The sequence below is a fragment of the Amphibalanus amphitrite genome, unplaced genomic scaffold (assembly GCF_019059575.1).
Source record: "Amphibalanus amphitrite isolate SeventyFive unplaced genomic scaffold, NRLGWU_Aamphi_draft 000192F_arrow, whole genome shotgun sequence".
Lineage (NCBI taxonomy): Eukaryota > Metazoa > Arthropoda > Thecostraca > Balanomorpha > Balanidae > Amphibalanus > Amphibalanus amphitrite.
The window spans coordinates 190,095-202,853 of NW_024881687.1; the positions used below are offsets into that span (position 1 = coordinate 190,095).

General features: G+C 52.6%; 1 protein-coding gene across 1 annotated transcript; it reads right to left on the bottom strand.

The window, feature by feature from the left end:
* Positions 1–1,161: 1,161 nt before the first annotated feature.
* Positions 1,162–3,954, bottom strand: LOC122384528 (uncharacterized protein K02A2.6-like). Its single transcript, XM_043372066.1, has 2 exons — positions 2,393–3,954; positions 1,162–2,203 (listed from the first exon to the last, which is right to left on the bottom strand). The coding sequence occupies exons 1-2, from the start codon at positions 3,952–3,954 to the stop codon at positions 1,162–1,164; spliced, it is 2,604 nt and encodes an 867-aa protein (XP_043228001.1).
* Between the last annotated feature and the right edge of the window lie 8,805 nt (positions 3,955–12,759).

Below are 12,759 nucleotides of genomic sequence, written 5' to 3' on the forward strand. Positions count from 1 at the left end.
GGGCCGGGCCGGGCCGGGCCGCTCATACTGAGATTTTTCCCTTATATTGAAAAGACTCACTTCGCTCGCTGCGCTCGCTCGCTCGTAATAAAACCGCATCCATTTAAAGGGCATTCTTATACCAACATTCGTGACTGACATTCGTGCATGACCATTGATCATGGAACAGACGTTAATCTATGCGACGTTACGAGTTCAAATATAAAAGAACGCATTTGTCTGGTGTTACCCTATTCTAAAAAGGTACCTTATTCAAAAGTCAAAGCTCGTTTTGGAATCGCTGCAACTCCGACGCGACGCGAGAGATGCATTCCAGCTTGTTTATTACATCACGCGGCGCCCCGAGCCAGCAGTTACCGACGTGACCGGGCCGGCCCTGGGGGGCCAACCCTGAACCCGACTTCACCGCACCCCTCCGGCGACAGCGGCCATCTCGCCCGGGGGCAACGTCACGTGATCAGTCGCCCACGTGTACGGCGCACCTCTGCGATACCGCCGTCCGCTTACTAAGTAAACACCGGCCCGGGGCGGTGATCACGTGACCGACAGCCGTGGCAACCGCAGATGCCTGACCGAGGGTCAGAGTAAATATTGAAACCACGTGACCGGTGACCGTGGCAACCGGAGATTGTTCATCAGTGGCGCGGCGCGGCCGGATATTGCAGGCCCCTTGCAAAGGTCAATCATTAGTTTCCCAACGCCCGTTTCCGAAATTGAGAAATTGATGCCCTGCGCCAGGACTAACATAGGGCGTGGCTGGAAAAAGAAGCAAGCCGTGTGTAGTGTCCACCGCCGTCTCCGGATTCCGATGTATTCTCACAAACTCGCGGTGCAAAACACTAAGGCACTGCCGTGCTGTGCGGCCGGGCGGAGCCTCTCGACTGCTGGCTCTGACTGGAGCCGAGCAGGGTGCGGCCGCCTCACACTCGTATTACCGGGGCCCGATGCCGAGCCTCGGACACCCGATGCACTAGGTACTCGATACACTACACATTCCCCCCTCTCGCAAAAAAAAGGAACAGCAGCACTGCGACACGTAGTAGTCCGGACGTCTACAGACACGGTCGCTTCGCCTGGGACGCTGCACGCTCACATCGGCGGCGTCCGGCGACGGCTCGCAAGCTGTCTCGGTCGACGGGCGAGAAGCAGCGGCGAGCGAGGTCAGCGTGCCAGCGTGTCGGCCTCGGAAGTCGTGGCGGTCGACGTGGTCTCGCCGGGCCCAGCGGGGGGAGATGCGGAGGGAGACGCCGGCGCGTATGGGAGACGGGCCAGATGGGCGGCGTTCCAGGTCCGGCCGTCAGCCAGACGGTACGTTGCGGGACCGACGCGCCCAGTGACTCGCACCGGAGACGTGAACCGACAGGACGTCTTCGAGCGGTGTCCCTGCCGTCTCACGCAGACGTAGTCGCCCTCAGTGATGCGCGGCGTCGTCACGCCACGGCGGCGGTCGTAGGACCTCTTGTTGGACTGCTGTCGGCGTCGAACTCGAGACGCCACACTGTCGGCTCCTGGTGTTGACGGCTGAATGACAGGCAGGTTCAGCCTCATCTGTCGTCCATGCAGGAGCTCTGACGGTGACTTCCCAGTTGTCGTGTGTGGGGTGGCTCGATACACCGCCAGGCTCTTGCGCACCTCGTCAATGAACGCTGCTGGTGGACAGTCTGTGATCCACGACTTGAACGTTTTGTTGAAGCGCTCTACGGCGGAGTTGCCTCTAGGCCAGTAGACGGACGATTTGGTGTGCTTCACCCCTCGGGCGGCCAGATACGCAGTGAACTCCCTGCTCGTGAACTGGGGCCCATTGTCCGTCACGATCTCGTCGGGATAGCCCTCTTTGGCCCACACAGTTGACAAGAACTTGATGACGTCTTCAGTCTCAGTCGATGACGTCAGGCAGACTTCCGCCCATTTCCTTCTGTAGTCAATCAGAGTGATGGCGTAACGGGCAGTCGCTGGTGCTCCGTTGATTGGACCAACGATATCCATTCCCAGTTTCGACCAGGCGCGGTCCGGCAGGTCGACTGGCTGCATGGGCGCAGGGCGTGCGCGCTGGGAGAGGACTGCGTCGCTGTGCTGGCAGCGCTCGCAACTTCGGCACAGCTCCTCCACCTCACGGTTGATGCCGGGCCACCACGCCAGATTCCGCAGCGCCTGTTTCATGCGGACGATTCCGTCGTGCGCGCTGTGCGCCAGCTCCAGGTATCTGCGGCGGAGCTGAACGGGCACAACAACTTGTTGGGCTCCTCTCAGGATGACGTCGTCGTTGCGCACCCACAACTCGTGTCTCATCTTGAAGTACGGCTGGACTTCAACCGGGCAGGCCTTGGCGCTGCTCGGCCAGCCGCGCTTGATCTGATGACGCAGCTGCTGCAGCTCAGGATCAGCAGCTGACGCGGTGCGGACGTCTTGCTCGGTCAGCACGCTCTCTTCATCTGTCAGAAGAGCGATCACCTCTTCTTCAGCGGAGCTGTCTTCATGCAGGTCCGCTTCTTCGGCAGGAACTGGCATCCTGGAGAGGGCGTCTGCTGCAGGAGTTAGGTTCCGGCCAGGCACGTACTGGACTGTGTACGCATACGGCAGCAGGCGTGCCTGCCAGCGCGCGATCCTCGCGCCCGCTCTCCCCGAGAAGCTGGGCGAGAGCAGTGTCTGCAGCGCCGAATGATCTGTGCGGAGAGTGAACGGACGTCCCCACAGATACAGTTTCCAGTGTTCCACGGCGAGAACAGCGCTCAGTGCTTCCAGCTCAGACACTGAGTAGCGCTGCTCGGTAGGGGTGAACGCCCGAGACCAGAACGCTACGGCGTTTTCTTCTCCATCGGCGCTCAGCTGCGTGAGTACAGCTCCAGCGCCCTTGCCGCTGCCGTCGGACGTGACGAATGTAGGCAGGCTCTGGTCGAACGGCTTCAGCGTCGGGCTTGCAGCTATCTTCAGCTTGACCTCGTTGAAAGCTCGGTTCGCTGTGTCGTCCCAGACGAACTTGGTGCCCTTCTTCAGCAGCCGGTACAGTGGATGGACGGTCTCGGCGTACCCAGGGACGAACCTGAGAAACCATCCACACATCCCCAGGAACGACTTCAGCTCCTTGGCGTTCTCCGGCGGTGGTGCGTCAGTCACGGCCTTGATCTGTGACTGCAGTGGTGTGACTCCCGACGCAGACAGCGTGAAGCCACAGAAGTCGACAGCTGCTTTGCTGAACACAGACTTCTCTCTGTTGACTGTCAAGTTGGCCTCCTTCAGTCGGGCCATGACGCGCCGAAGACGGTCGTCGTGTTCTTCCTGTGACACTCCCACGACCGCGACGTCGTCCATGTAGTGAACACATCCCGGGATGCCGTCCAGCAGGTTGTCCAGCAATCTCTGGAACGCAGATCCTGCCGAGACCAGACCAAACGGAACCCTCGTGAACCGTCGTAGGCCTCGGTGAGTCAGGAACGTGGTGAGCTGACGGGAAGCAGGCTCCAGCTCCAGCTGATGGTATGCGCTCTGCAGGTCGATAACTGTGAAGATGTTGCCCTTCAGCTGGTCTTGGAGCTCCTCTGCCGTCGGCAGGGGGTGAACTTCGGCGATGACCTGTCGATTCAGGTCCCTGAGATCCACGCAGATGCGCAGCTTCCCGTTCCTTTTCCTGCTGACGACCATCGGGTGAACCCAGTCGCTGACTTCGACCGGTTCGATGACTCCTTCCTCCTGGAGTCGGTCCAGCTCGCGGCTGACCTCTTCACGAACAGCATACGGGAGTCGGCGGAGCTTGTGACGCACCGGTACAGCATCAGGACGGAGAACAATCCTGTGCTGGTAGCCACGGACTGTCGTCAGTGAGCATATCTCGCCAGGGTCGGGCTGAGACGGTGGCGGTTCCGGGACTTCTGCGCTCCCAGTGACCGCCAGCTGATCGATTGCCCCACTCGCGGGGTGCAGGTTTACGTCCAACTGCTTCAGCAGGTCCAGTCCCATGACGGCTTCTTCACCGTCGGAATCTATGATGAAGAACTCTGTGTTGGCTCGCCGTCCACGGTAGGTCACCAGCGCTGGCAGCGTGCCAAGCACTTGAAGCTGGTGTCGACCAAAACCGAACAGACGAGCAGACGTTCTATTGAGACGACTGCCTTTGAAGAGACGTCTGGCGATGCCGAGTCCTAAAGCGGACACCGTGGCACCCGTGTCAACTTGCAGATTCACGGTCTGCGTGATACCTGGTACCTCCATCTGTACTTCGCACATCATCTTATCGGTATTTGGTACGGCGCAGCAGAGAACAGTCAGCTCGTGACACCTTCTGTCGTCGTTCCGTTCACCAGACCAGCAGACCACGGCAAAGTGACCCGTCCGCCCACACTGCCTGCACCTGGCCCCGGTAGCGGGACACCGACCGCGCTCATTGTGCTGGCGCCGACCGCAGCTGGGGCACGTGTCCGGTTGCAGCTGGGCAGGTCCAGGGCGACGGTCAGCTTGCAACTGGGCAGGGGCGGGGCGGCGGTCGTCTTGCCGCCGGGCGGGTCGCCAGGGCCGGCGCCCGCGGCGCTGACGAGCGTCAGATATCTGATGCAGTGACTGCGCTCCGTCGGCGGCGGGCCGCGCCGGCCCGGCCATGGCGGTCGCCTCGCGTCGGGATCGCTCGAATGCCTCGGCGATCTCCAGAACGCGGTCCAGGGTCAGGCCCTTATCCTGCAGAAAACGCTCGCGGAGAATCGGATGCACTGTTGCTTCCACGACTTGGTCACGTATCATTGCGTCTGTCATTTGTCCAAACGAGCAGTTTACTGCCAGGCGGCGCAGCGCCGCCACGTAGTCGGCCGTCGGCTCGTGCGACTCTTGCCGTCGCTGCCGGAAGAAGAACCGCTCCGCGATCACGTTGACCTGAGGTTCATAAAACTCGGCGAGCTGCCGCTCAGCCGCATGGAACTCGTCTTCGTCTTCTCTCCTCGGCTGGACCGGTAGGGTACGGTACACCCGTTGCGCCTCGGCGCCGACACAGTGCAGAAGGAGAGCCGTCTTCCTCTCCGTGCTGTAGGCCTCACCTCCCAGGGCAGTCAGGTAGTTGTGGAAACTGAAAATCCAGTCACTCCAGGGCAGTGCTGGTTTTCCTGGTCTCGCCAGGAACGGAGTTGGCGGCGACACCCCCTCGACGTTCATCGTCGGTAGTATTCAGGATCTCATCCTCGTCGCCAGATGTAGTGTCCACCGCCGTCTCCGGATTCCGATGTATTCTCACAAACTCGCGGTGCAAAACACTAAGGCACTGCCGTGCTGTGCGGCCGGGCGGAGCCTCTCGACTGCTGGCTCTGACTGGAGCCGAGCAGGGTGCGGCCGCCTCACACTCGTATTACCGGGGCCCGATGCCGAGCCTCGGACACCCGATGCACTAGGTACTCGATACACTACACCGTGTATTTCAACAATTCTTGATATATGTTGTAAGACCCACACCAAAGGGGGAAATAATTTGGCTGATAAGACAACCGATGACCAATCGAAAACGAAAGCCGGTCAGCGCAGCGGTGCTATACGGTCCATTGGATTTGTCAGTCCTCCCGGTTAACCAGTTATCTGCGAAGGAAGTGTCCGGCTGCTGCACCAAGCCAACCGAACGGAGGTAGTTGGTGGAAGTCCGTTTCGACTTTTCGAGACCGCTCCGAGCTTTCTATTTTTTTTTCAAACATTTATTGACAAACCATACAAATATGACACAAGTAAATAATAATCGAGGGCTCTCACGCCCAACAAGGACAGTCTCTGTCATGGCTTCTGACACGAAACAGCCGGTTTCCCGTCTATGCTTACGAGCGCTCCAGGTTGAGACGTTTAAACCCGCAAACACCTGATATACATGATATACACCGACACAATAGGGCTTTCAAAACCCCCACAACGTGCGAGTAATATTTGGCGAGCGTACACGCTGGGATACAGTGTTGGCAATATACACAAATCGGACGCCACATTTCAACTGCATTTTGACTGGGCGGCGGCCGAATTATAAAAATATAGCTCGCCACCACCACGTGATGTGGTGTGGCCCGCCTGGCCAAGCCGCCCCGGTGTCCTTTCATGGACTAAAGAAACGCGGCGGGCCATCAGCCACCGCCCGCGCCGCCCGGCGAAGGGGTATCGCGGGCGGCGCCCCCTATCCACCGGCCGGACGTGCGAGCCGTCGACTTGTAGGGCCGGCGCCCCGCACGCCCGGCCGGCCGACCGGCCCCAGTCAAAGAGGCCGGTCCCGGGCTGGCCCGGATGGGTCTTGGGAGCGGTGGCTGATTTTTTTATTTTTTAAACAAACTAATCAACACAAAAAAAACGAAAAAGAAAGAAAGAGGGACTCGTCTGGTGCGTCAGCGGCGCAGACGGCGGCCGCCGCCGCAACGAGGGAAACCCCGGCGGCGAGACGGCGGCGGCCGGCCACAGCAGTGCACCAGCGCTCGCTGACCGCTACCCGCCCCCGCACCGGCGCCGGGGCACGCGGGCGCGCCTCCGCAGCGGACCGGCTCGCAGCATCGCGGTGACACAGGATGGGACTGAATGATGAGGCTGGGAGAAGGATAAGGATGATCGTAATCTCTTTTTGTTCGTGAATTGTCTATGTTCTTAGTTTGATATTGTGATTGAAGAAATGCTGGTGTGTATTTGCCTAGTACTTGGTAACTTTAATTGTTTACTAAATGCTGTACGTTTCCCCATTTCTTATTGAATTTGTGTGTTGTGTTGGATAACCTAGCTGTGTATAATTCAATTTCAGCCTCCCATCGAAGTTTGTTTTTTAGAGAAGCTATGCTAGGGTGTGTCTCGTTATAACCTGCTTCGTATATTACCATTTTTGCTAGAGTTATGATTATTATTTCTATATCGCTAAGGTTTTCAAGGAAAAACCATGACGCTAGGTTTCCCAGATTTATTGCTAATGGCCTACCAAAAGCTGTTTTAATGGATGACACATACGACTGAGTTATCGGGCATTGCCAGTACATATGCAATATGGTTTCGCTTTCTTGTCTACAAAATGTACATGTGTCATCGTCTTTAATCGATATTATTTTTAAATATCTATTTGTTGTTATAATACGATTTGTTAGCTTGTAGTGAAATGTTTGCATTCGGGTTGAGTTTGTTGCTTCTAATACTTTTATGACACTGTTATTTTCAAAGTGTCCGACATCGCGCAACCATTTCTCTTTTTGTCTATTCAGTGTGTTCACTATTTCGCATTTCCTGCTTTCTACATATGTGCGATAAGCCATGCGAGGGAAATTTGGATGATTTAATATAAGATTCATTTTTAATGGTATGATGGGGCGACAAGTACCGACGTGTAACTCAGTGTCCGATACGTTGGGTAAGCTTCTTATCAAACTTGTATAACAAAGAAATGTCATTTTGATGTCATAAGTGGTTTCTAGCATATCCTTCGTGTACCAATTTCCAGTGGTTTCGTCGAAAAGATCCAAGAGAAATCTGATCCCCATACGGTCCCAGTCTCTGATAATTGATCCCTTAAATTTTGCATAATCTGAAAACCAAAGACTCTCCAAAAGAATTGTAGGCGTTTCTGGCTTATACACTGCATTGAATGAGCTAAATGCTTCGAGAACGTCTTTCCAAAAACGGTTATCTATTTGACTGGCAACTTTTTTAAGTTTTTTTGCTCCATATAAAGGAATGCTTTCAAAATGTGGTAAGTGGACTTTTAAGCACTGTTTCCATGCAGCGTTTGAAGTGATTAGTCTCTTGAGCCACGTCAATTTCATACTGTTCACAAATGAATTTATATCAACCATGCGGAGTCCGCCACTCTCGTAATTTTGTATTACTTTTGCTCTTTTTACGGGATCCCGTTTTCCTCCCCAGAGAAATGAGAAAAGTAAACGTTCAATGGATTTTAAATACTGTTGAGAGGGATTCGGCAACGATGTAAATAAGTGAACCAGCTTAGATAACAGTAGCGACTTAATTACTGTTATTTTCCCCATAGGGGTCAAGTATCTTCTTTTCCATTGCGTTATTTCTCTTTCGATGTGCTCAACTTTTGGTTTGAAGTTGAGTTCAGTAATGTTTTTTATGTTGTTTGTGAAAATTACTCCCAACACCTTGATCTGTTCTACCCATTTGATACCCAAATCATCGGTAACGCGCTGTCTCATCTTACCAATTTGGAGACATGACGTTTTTTCTACGTTAAGCTGAAGACCGGATATTTTTGAAAATGTTTTGAGTTCGTGCAGTGCGCCTCTCAAACATTCGGTAGAATCCTTAAGAAAGAGTACAGTGTCGTCTGCATATTAAGCCAATCGTACTTCAATATCTTCTCTAAGTTTGATACCAGTAATTTTGTTTGAGTTATTTATTTGATTTGCTTTCTATTTTATCCCGACAACTGGTCGCCGGTTTACTGCACTTTTCAGGCTGCTGGCTGTGGGTCCTAAAACTCAAACCATCATCACAGCTTAGGGCAGTACCAGTAGTTGGGAATTATCGAGAATTTTCACTATGACAGATAACAATTTGAACCGCGGGGCTATGGTCTAAGGAGAGCTAAACATGAAACGCTTTTTAAATAGCTTGCGGAATGGCACCAACTGTCAGCGATCGGCCGAGCTCTTAAAAAAGCTCCAACTGGGCTAGCGAGTTTTCCGTCATCGCTTTCATTAGGTGGTAGGACTAGCCCATCCACAATCCGCATCCTTGACCTCGTGTACATTACGTACAGGGTGTCCCATAAGTTCGTTCTCACCTTATATTTGCATGTAAAACAGAGTACATTGCGTTTTGATATGTTTATAATCCCTCAATGTGCTCCCCATTTCATAGGCAAACACATGAATACATGCTGCGACATGCCAACCGGCATGTTTGGCAGCATAGCAGGCTTGAAGTTAGCCCAGACTGACTTGGCATGGGCCGTGAGCTCCTCAATGCTGGAACACCGCTTCGCTTCGACGAGCCTCGATTTCAAGATTCCCAACACATTTTTATGAAATTTGGATCCGATGAGTTGCCTGGGATGTGATCTTGCCACAGACGCCTATCACAGTCTCCTGGCACTGCTTCTAAGCTTTGCTTGACCTGTGCACTGATCCACTGTCTTGCTTGAAGATGGGCCTACGACCTCCCGGATGCCATTTTCTCCTCAAAAAATGTGGCCATACTTGCGGTTCGAGTTAAGCTAGAAAGCTGAAACTCTTCCTAGATCTTCTTGGAGAAGCATTCTGCGTCCCAAGACTGTTTCTGGAGTATCAATCGCAACGTGATCAGTGTCTGGACGCATATTACCCCACATTACCGTGACCCTGCCCTTTTGCATAGGAATAAAGCGGGATGACACAAAGGCCTTTTCCGTCGCCCATATGGGACCGTTTTGGGGTTTGGACGGGTGTTTTATCTCGAGCACGGACTAGGTAGTCCAGATGACCACATTGATGTCATCGGCCCTCAAGGTTTTTTAGCCTCGGGCATAACGAGACACATGCTTGGCCATTTTAAGACGTTTTTGACTGTTTTGAGCCCTCCGGTAAGTAGAGCTTAAGTCACCTTGAGTTAGGTACCCCGAAATGATACTCTTAGACAGCTGGTAATGCATCCTGAAAAGCATGTTTACCAACTTTCTAACGCTAAGACCTTTTTGACGGCCATTTTGGCGGCACACAGTTTTGGCCACATGGCTCACTCGTGAAAGCTCACAAAAAAGAGCATAAACTTGCAGCGATTGATTCCCGACAAATCATCGGCGTCACTTGCTGACTGTGCGTCCAGTTAGCGACAGACATTGGCTACATACTGGATGGCCTCACTCACCCTCAACCGTTGTGAATGGCCCAGTGCGGACTAAATACCGAGACGTTCCCGTATCGGAGACCTCTATGCTGCGGCGTAAGCCGTCTCCACAGGAAGTGAACTCTCTGACAAAAAAATATTTTTTTTTCTGGACGAACTAGTTACCGTGGAGCACATTCACAGTTGCCATGGCAACCCCAAAAGCTCAGTTACAAAATAAATTAAGCGTGGCTTTAAATAAGAGAGCCTCTAAAAGAAAAATTTAGGTGAGAAGGAACTTATGGGACACCCTGTACTTTGTCTAAAATGACTGTCATCCCCACTGGACTACTGGTAATAATAAAGGCATATGAAGAACAACCTTATCCTGGGTGACCGTTTTAGCGGCAGGACGGCTGTCCAAACGGGGCATTTCTGTCTCGCCGGGACGGTCTCTGTCATTGCGGCACATATCGGCAGTCCGCTCAATCCGTATTCAACTTTTCCCATCATCCCATAGCTCTGCGATGGTCTTATTAACCCGACAAAACAACTACCAATAAAACAAATAGCAGAACGCCAGTTCAGTTCCCCATACCACCACGACCACCGAGTGTCTTTACCAACCGCGGCATACGTCGGGTCTCAGGTCACCAGATATCAGCTTCCAGAACTGATCTCTCTCCCTCTCCCCCCCCCCCCGACTCCCCCCTCATCACACTACACCCCCATCACGCCACGCCCACCGACTGTTCCCGGCACGATCGGCTGACGTCACCCGTTGGCCCCCGCTTGCGTCAGTCGTCTGCGCCGTGGCGCCGCGCGCACGTGCGCCGAAACGCTTCATCGCTACCGACGGCTGATGACGTCACGAGTTGCGTCAACGTCGGCCGCGTCGACCGCGACGGCGCGGAGATATTTGGGGTCGTCGTTTCCGGTTGGAACAGTCTGGTGTCTGGTGAGACGTCGGGTGTCTAAAGCGGAAGGAGGCACGAGCTCTGACTAAATGCGCCAGTCAGCGAGTCACATGGGGGATCAGTGGGGAGTTTCGGTATTGTGTAAGCCGAACACACTGCTTATCTCTTATTACCCTCGTCATTCGACATTGTGGAAACTATTTAAGATAAGATCGGACTACTTTATCATGAAGAGCAAGTGTCTTTTATTTCTTCCTCAATTGACCCTCGAAGGCAGTAATTATTGTCCGTGAACTATGGTGCATCTGGAAAATGATGCATTTCTGCACTGACATCGGACCGTGAGAGAAGAATATAGGTAGGTATGCAATATGCATTCTGCTCTTCACCAGTACTGGGGTGGAAGGTGCAAGTCGGCAGGCAGCACACATATTTACAGCACTCTTTAGGATTAGTGTGTCCTTCGATCCCGCCGTGATAGGGAACAAAAGATCGACGGCGGTCGCTCGGGATCGTAGCTGTATGGAAATAGGAAACGCGTATTGTGCAGGGACTTCTCGCAATCAGAATCAACTGGTCCTCTGGAGACCAATATGCAGTTGGAGAGAGATCTTTGAACTATTTTGTCAGTTTTCTGGCGATATTGCGAGTGACAAATGTCAAGTAAACATGTTTACAGGAACGGGGCTCACACGGACCATTAACCTGCGAAAATTGCGGCTCTGCTTCCAAAAGTGAGTCAGGCGGAGTTTCGCAACTGCACTCACAATTCACCTGGGTTCATCTAAAAATAGAGCCAGCCGACTCATACCAGTAAAGTCAACAGGTGGCTCAATGGTCTATTTACCTCAGCCAGAGTCGTTAGTGTGATTTCGCAACCGAGCTTACCTGTCTGATCAGAGATGGCGCCAGCGTCGTGCGCCTGCAGGTAGACTGTGCCGCTGTACCTGTCAGCCGGCTGCTGGCGGCGCGGCGCGGCGCTGGGCAATACACGCGGACTACGAACGGCCCACTGTCATTTCAAACAAAGTCACACACGCGATGCTTTGGTAGGCTATACGGAGCTACCGAAGGTTTGCTGAGAAAGGATAGTCACTTACGCACAGCCCTCATCTGACTGCGTCGTAGGTATTCTTTTTTTTCGACAAAACCGATAATTACTCGACGGCTGTGCTATCAGTCGATCGGAACTCATTGCACAAAGACGCGCCATACTCCGCTCTTTCGATTTAGGTCTATCGTGGAATACACTCTTTCGACTTAGTTCTATCATAGAGTAAATTATACGCCTAATGTGGCAATAAAAGGTAAAAGTTTGTTTTGGGACCAAATACAAACTTTTATGTTTTGTTGCCAAACTTGGTGGAAAATGTATACCATGGTAAGTCCAGTCTTAGGTGCGGAGTCTCGCGCTCTTGGTGTTACGATTCCCGAATGACCGATAGCAAAGCATTCGCCATTCGGGTTATCCTCGACTTTGTTGAAAATAGAATACCTTCCACGCAGTGAGATGCGGGCTGTACCAACGTTGATGTAATATTATCGCTAGTCTGCTCTGATGCAACATAATGCGTGGTGAATGTGTCGATTGCAAACACATACTGAAAAGGGGCGGCAATAGTTAATCATCCTTTTATTCGCTCCATTTTCCCGATGTAAGTACCGACTCTATAGGAACTGCTACGTGATGGAACCTTCCACATTATGCATTGTCACTGGTGTTCTTCCGCCATTGCAGTGAGTGCGAAGTTTTTAACACGAATCTGTTGATGCAATAATAATTGATTACCCCATTCCCTCTGGCTCTTTGTTATCATGCATACAAACGGGGGTTTTCCGGGAAAGATTTTAGAAAAATTTATTTACCAGGAAAGACAACACGACGATTCAGTTTCTTTAAAACGCCACCTTCTCTTGCAGAGACTGCTCAAAGTTTGATCGTTTATCTGCTCAATCAAATACCAACACTCTGTCAAGTACTCGGTTTATCCCTGAAAGCTGGACCCAGAAGAAAATGAATTCAATAAGTTCCTGTATATTGCGACGAGTATTGCACTGCGAATGACTCCGACTGTTTTGGACACGCTACTTATGAATCGTC

Coding starts and splice junctions, on each gene's coding strand:
- LOC122384528 (XM_043372066.1), bottom strand. CDS start 3,954: ATGGGACTGGACCTGCTGAAGCAGTTGGACGTAAACCTGCACCCCGCG. Junction 2,204..2,392: donor GAGCAAGACGTCCGCACCGC/GTCAGCTGCTGA, acceptor GCTCCGCCGCAG/ATACCTGGAGCTGGCGCACA.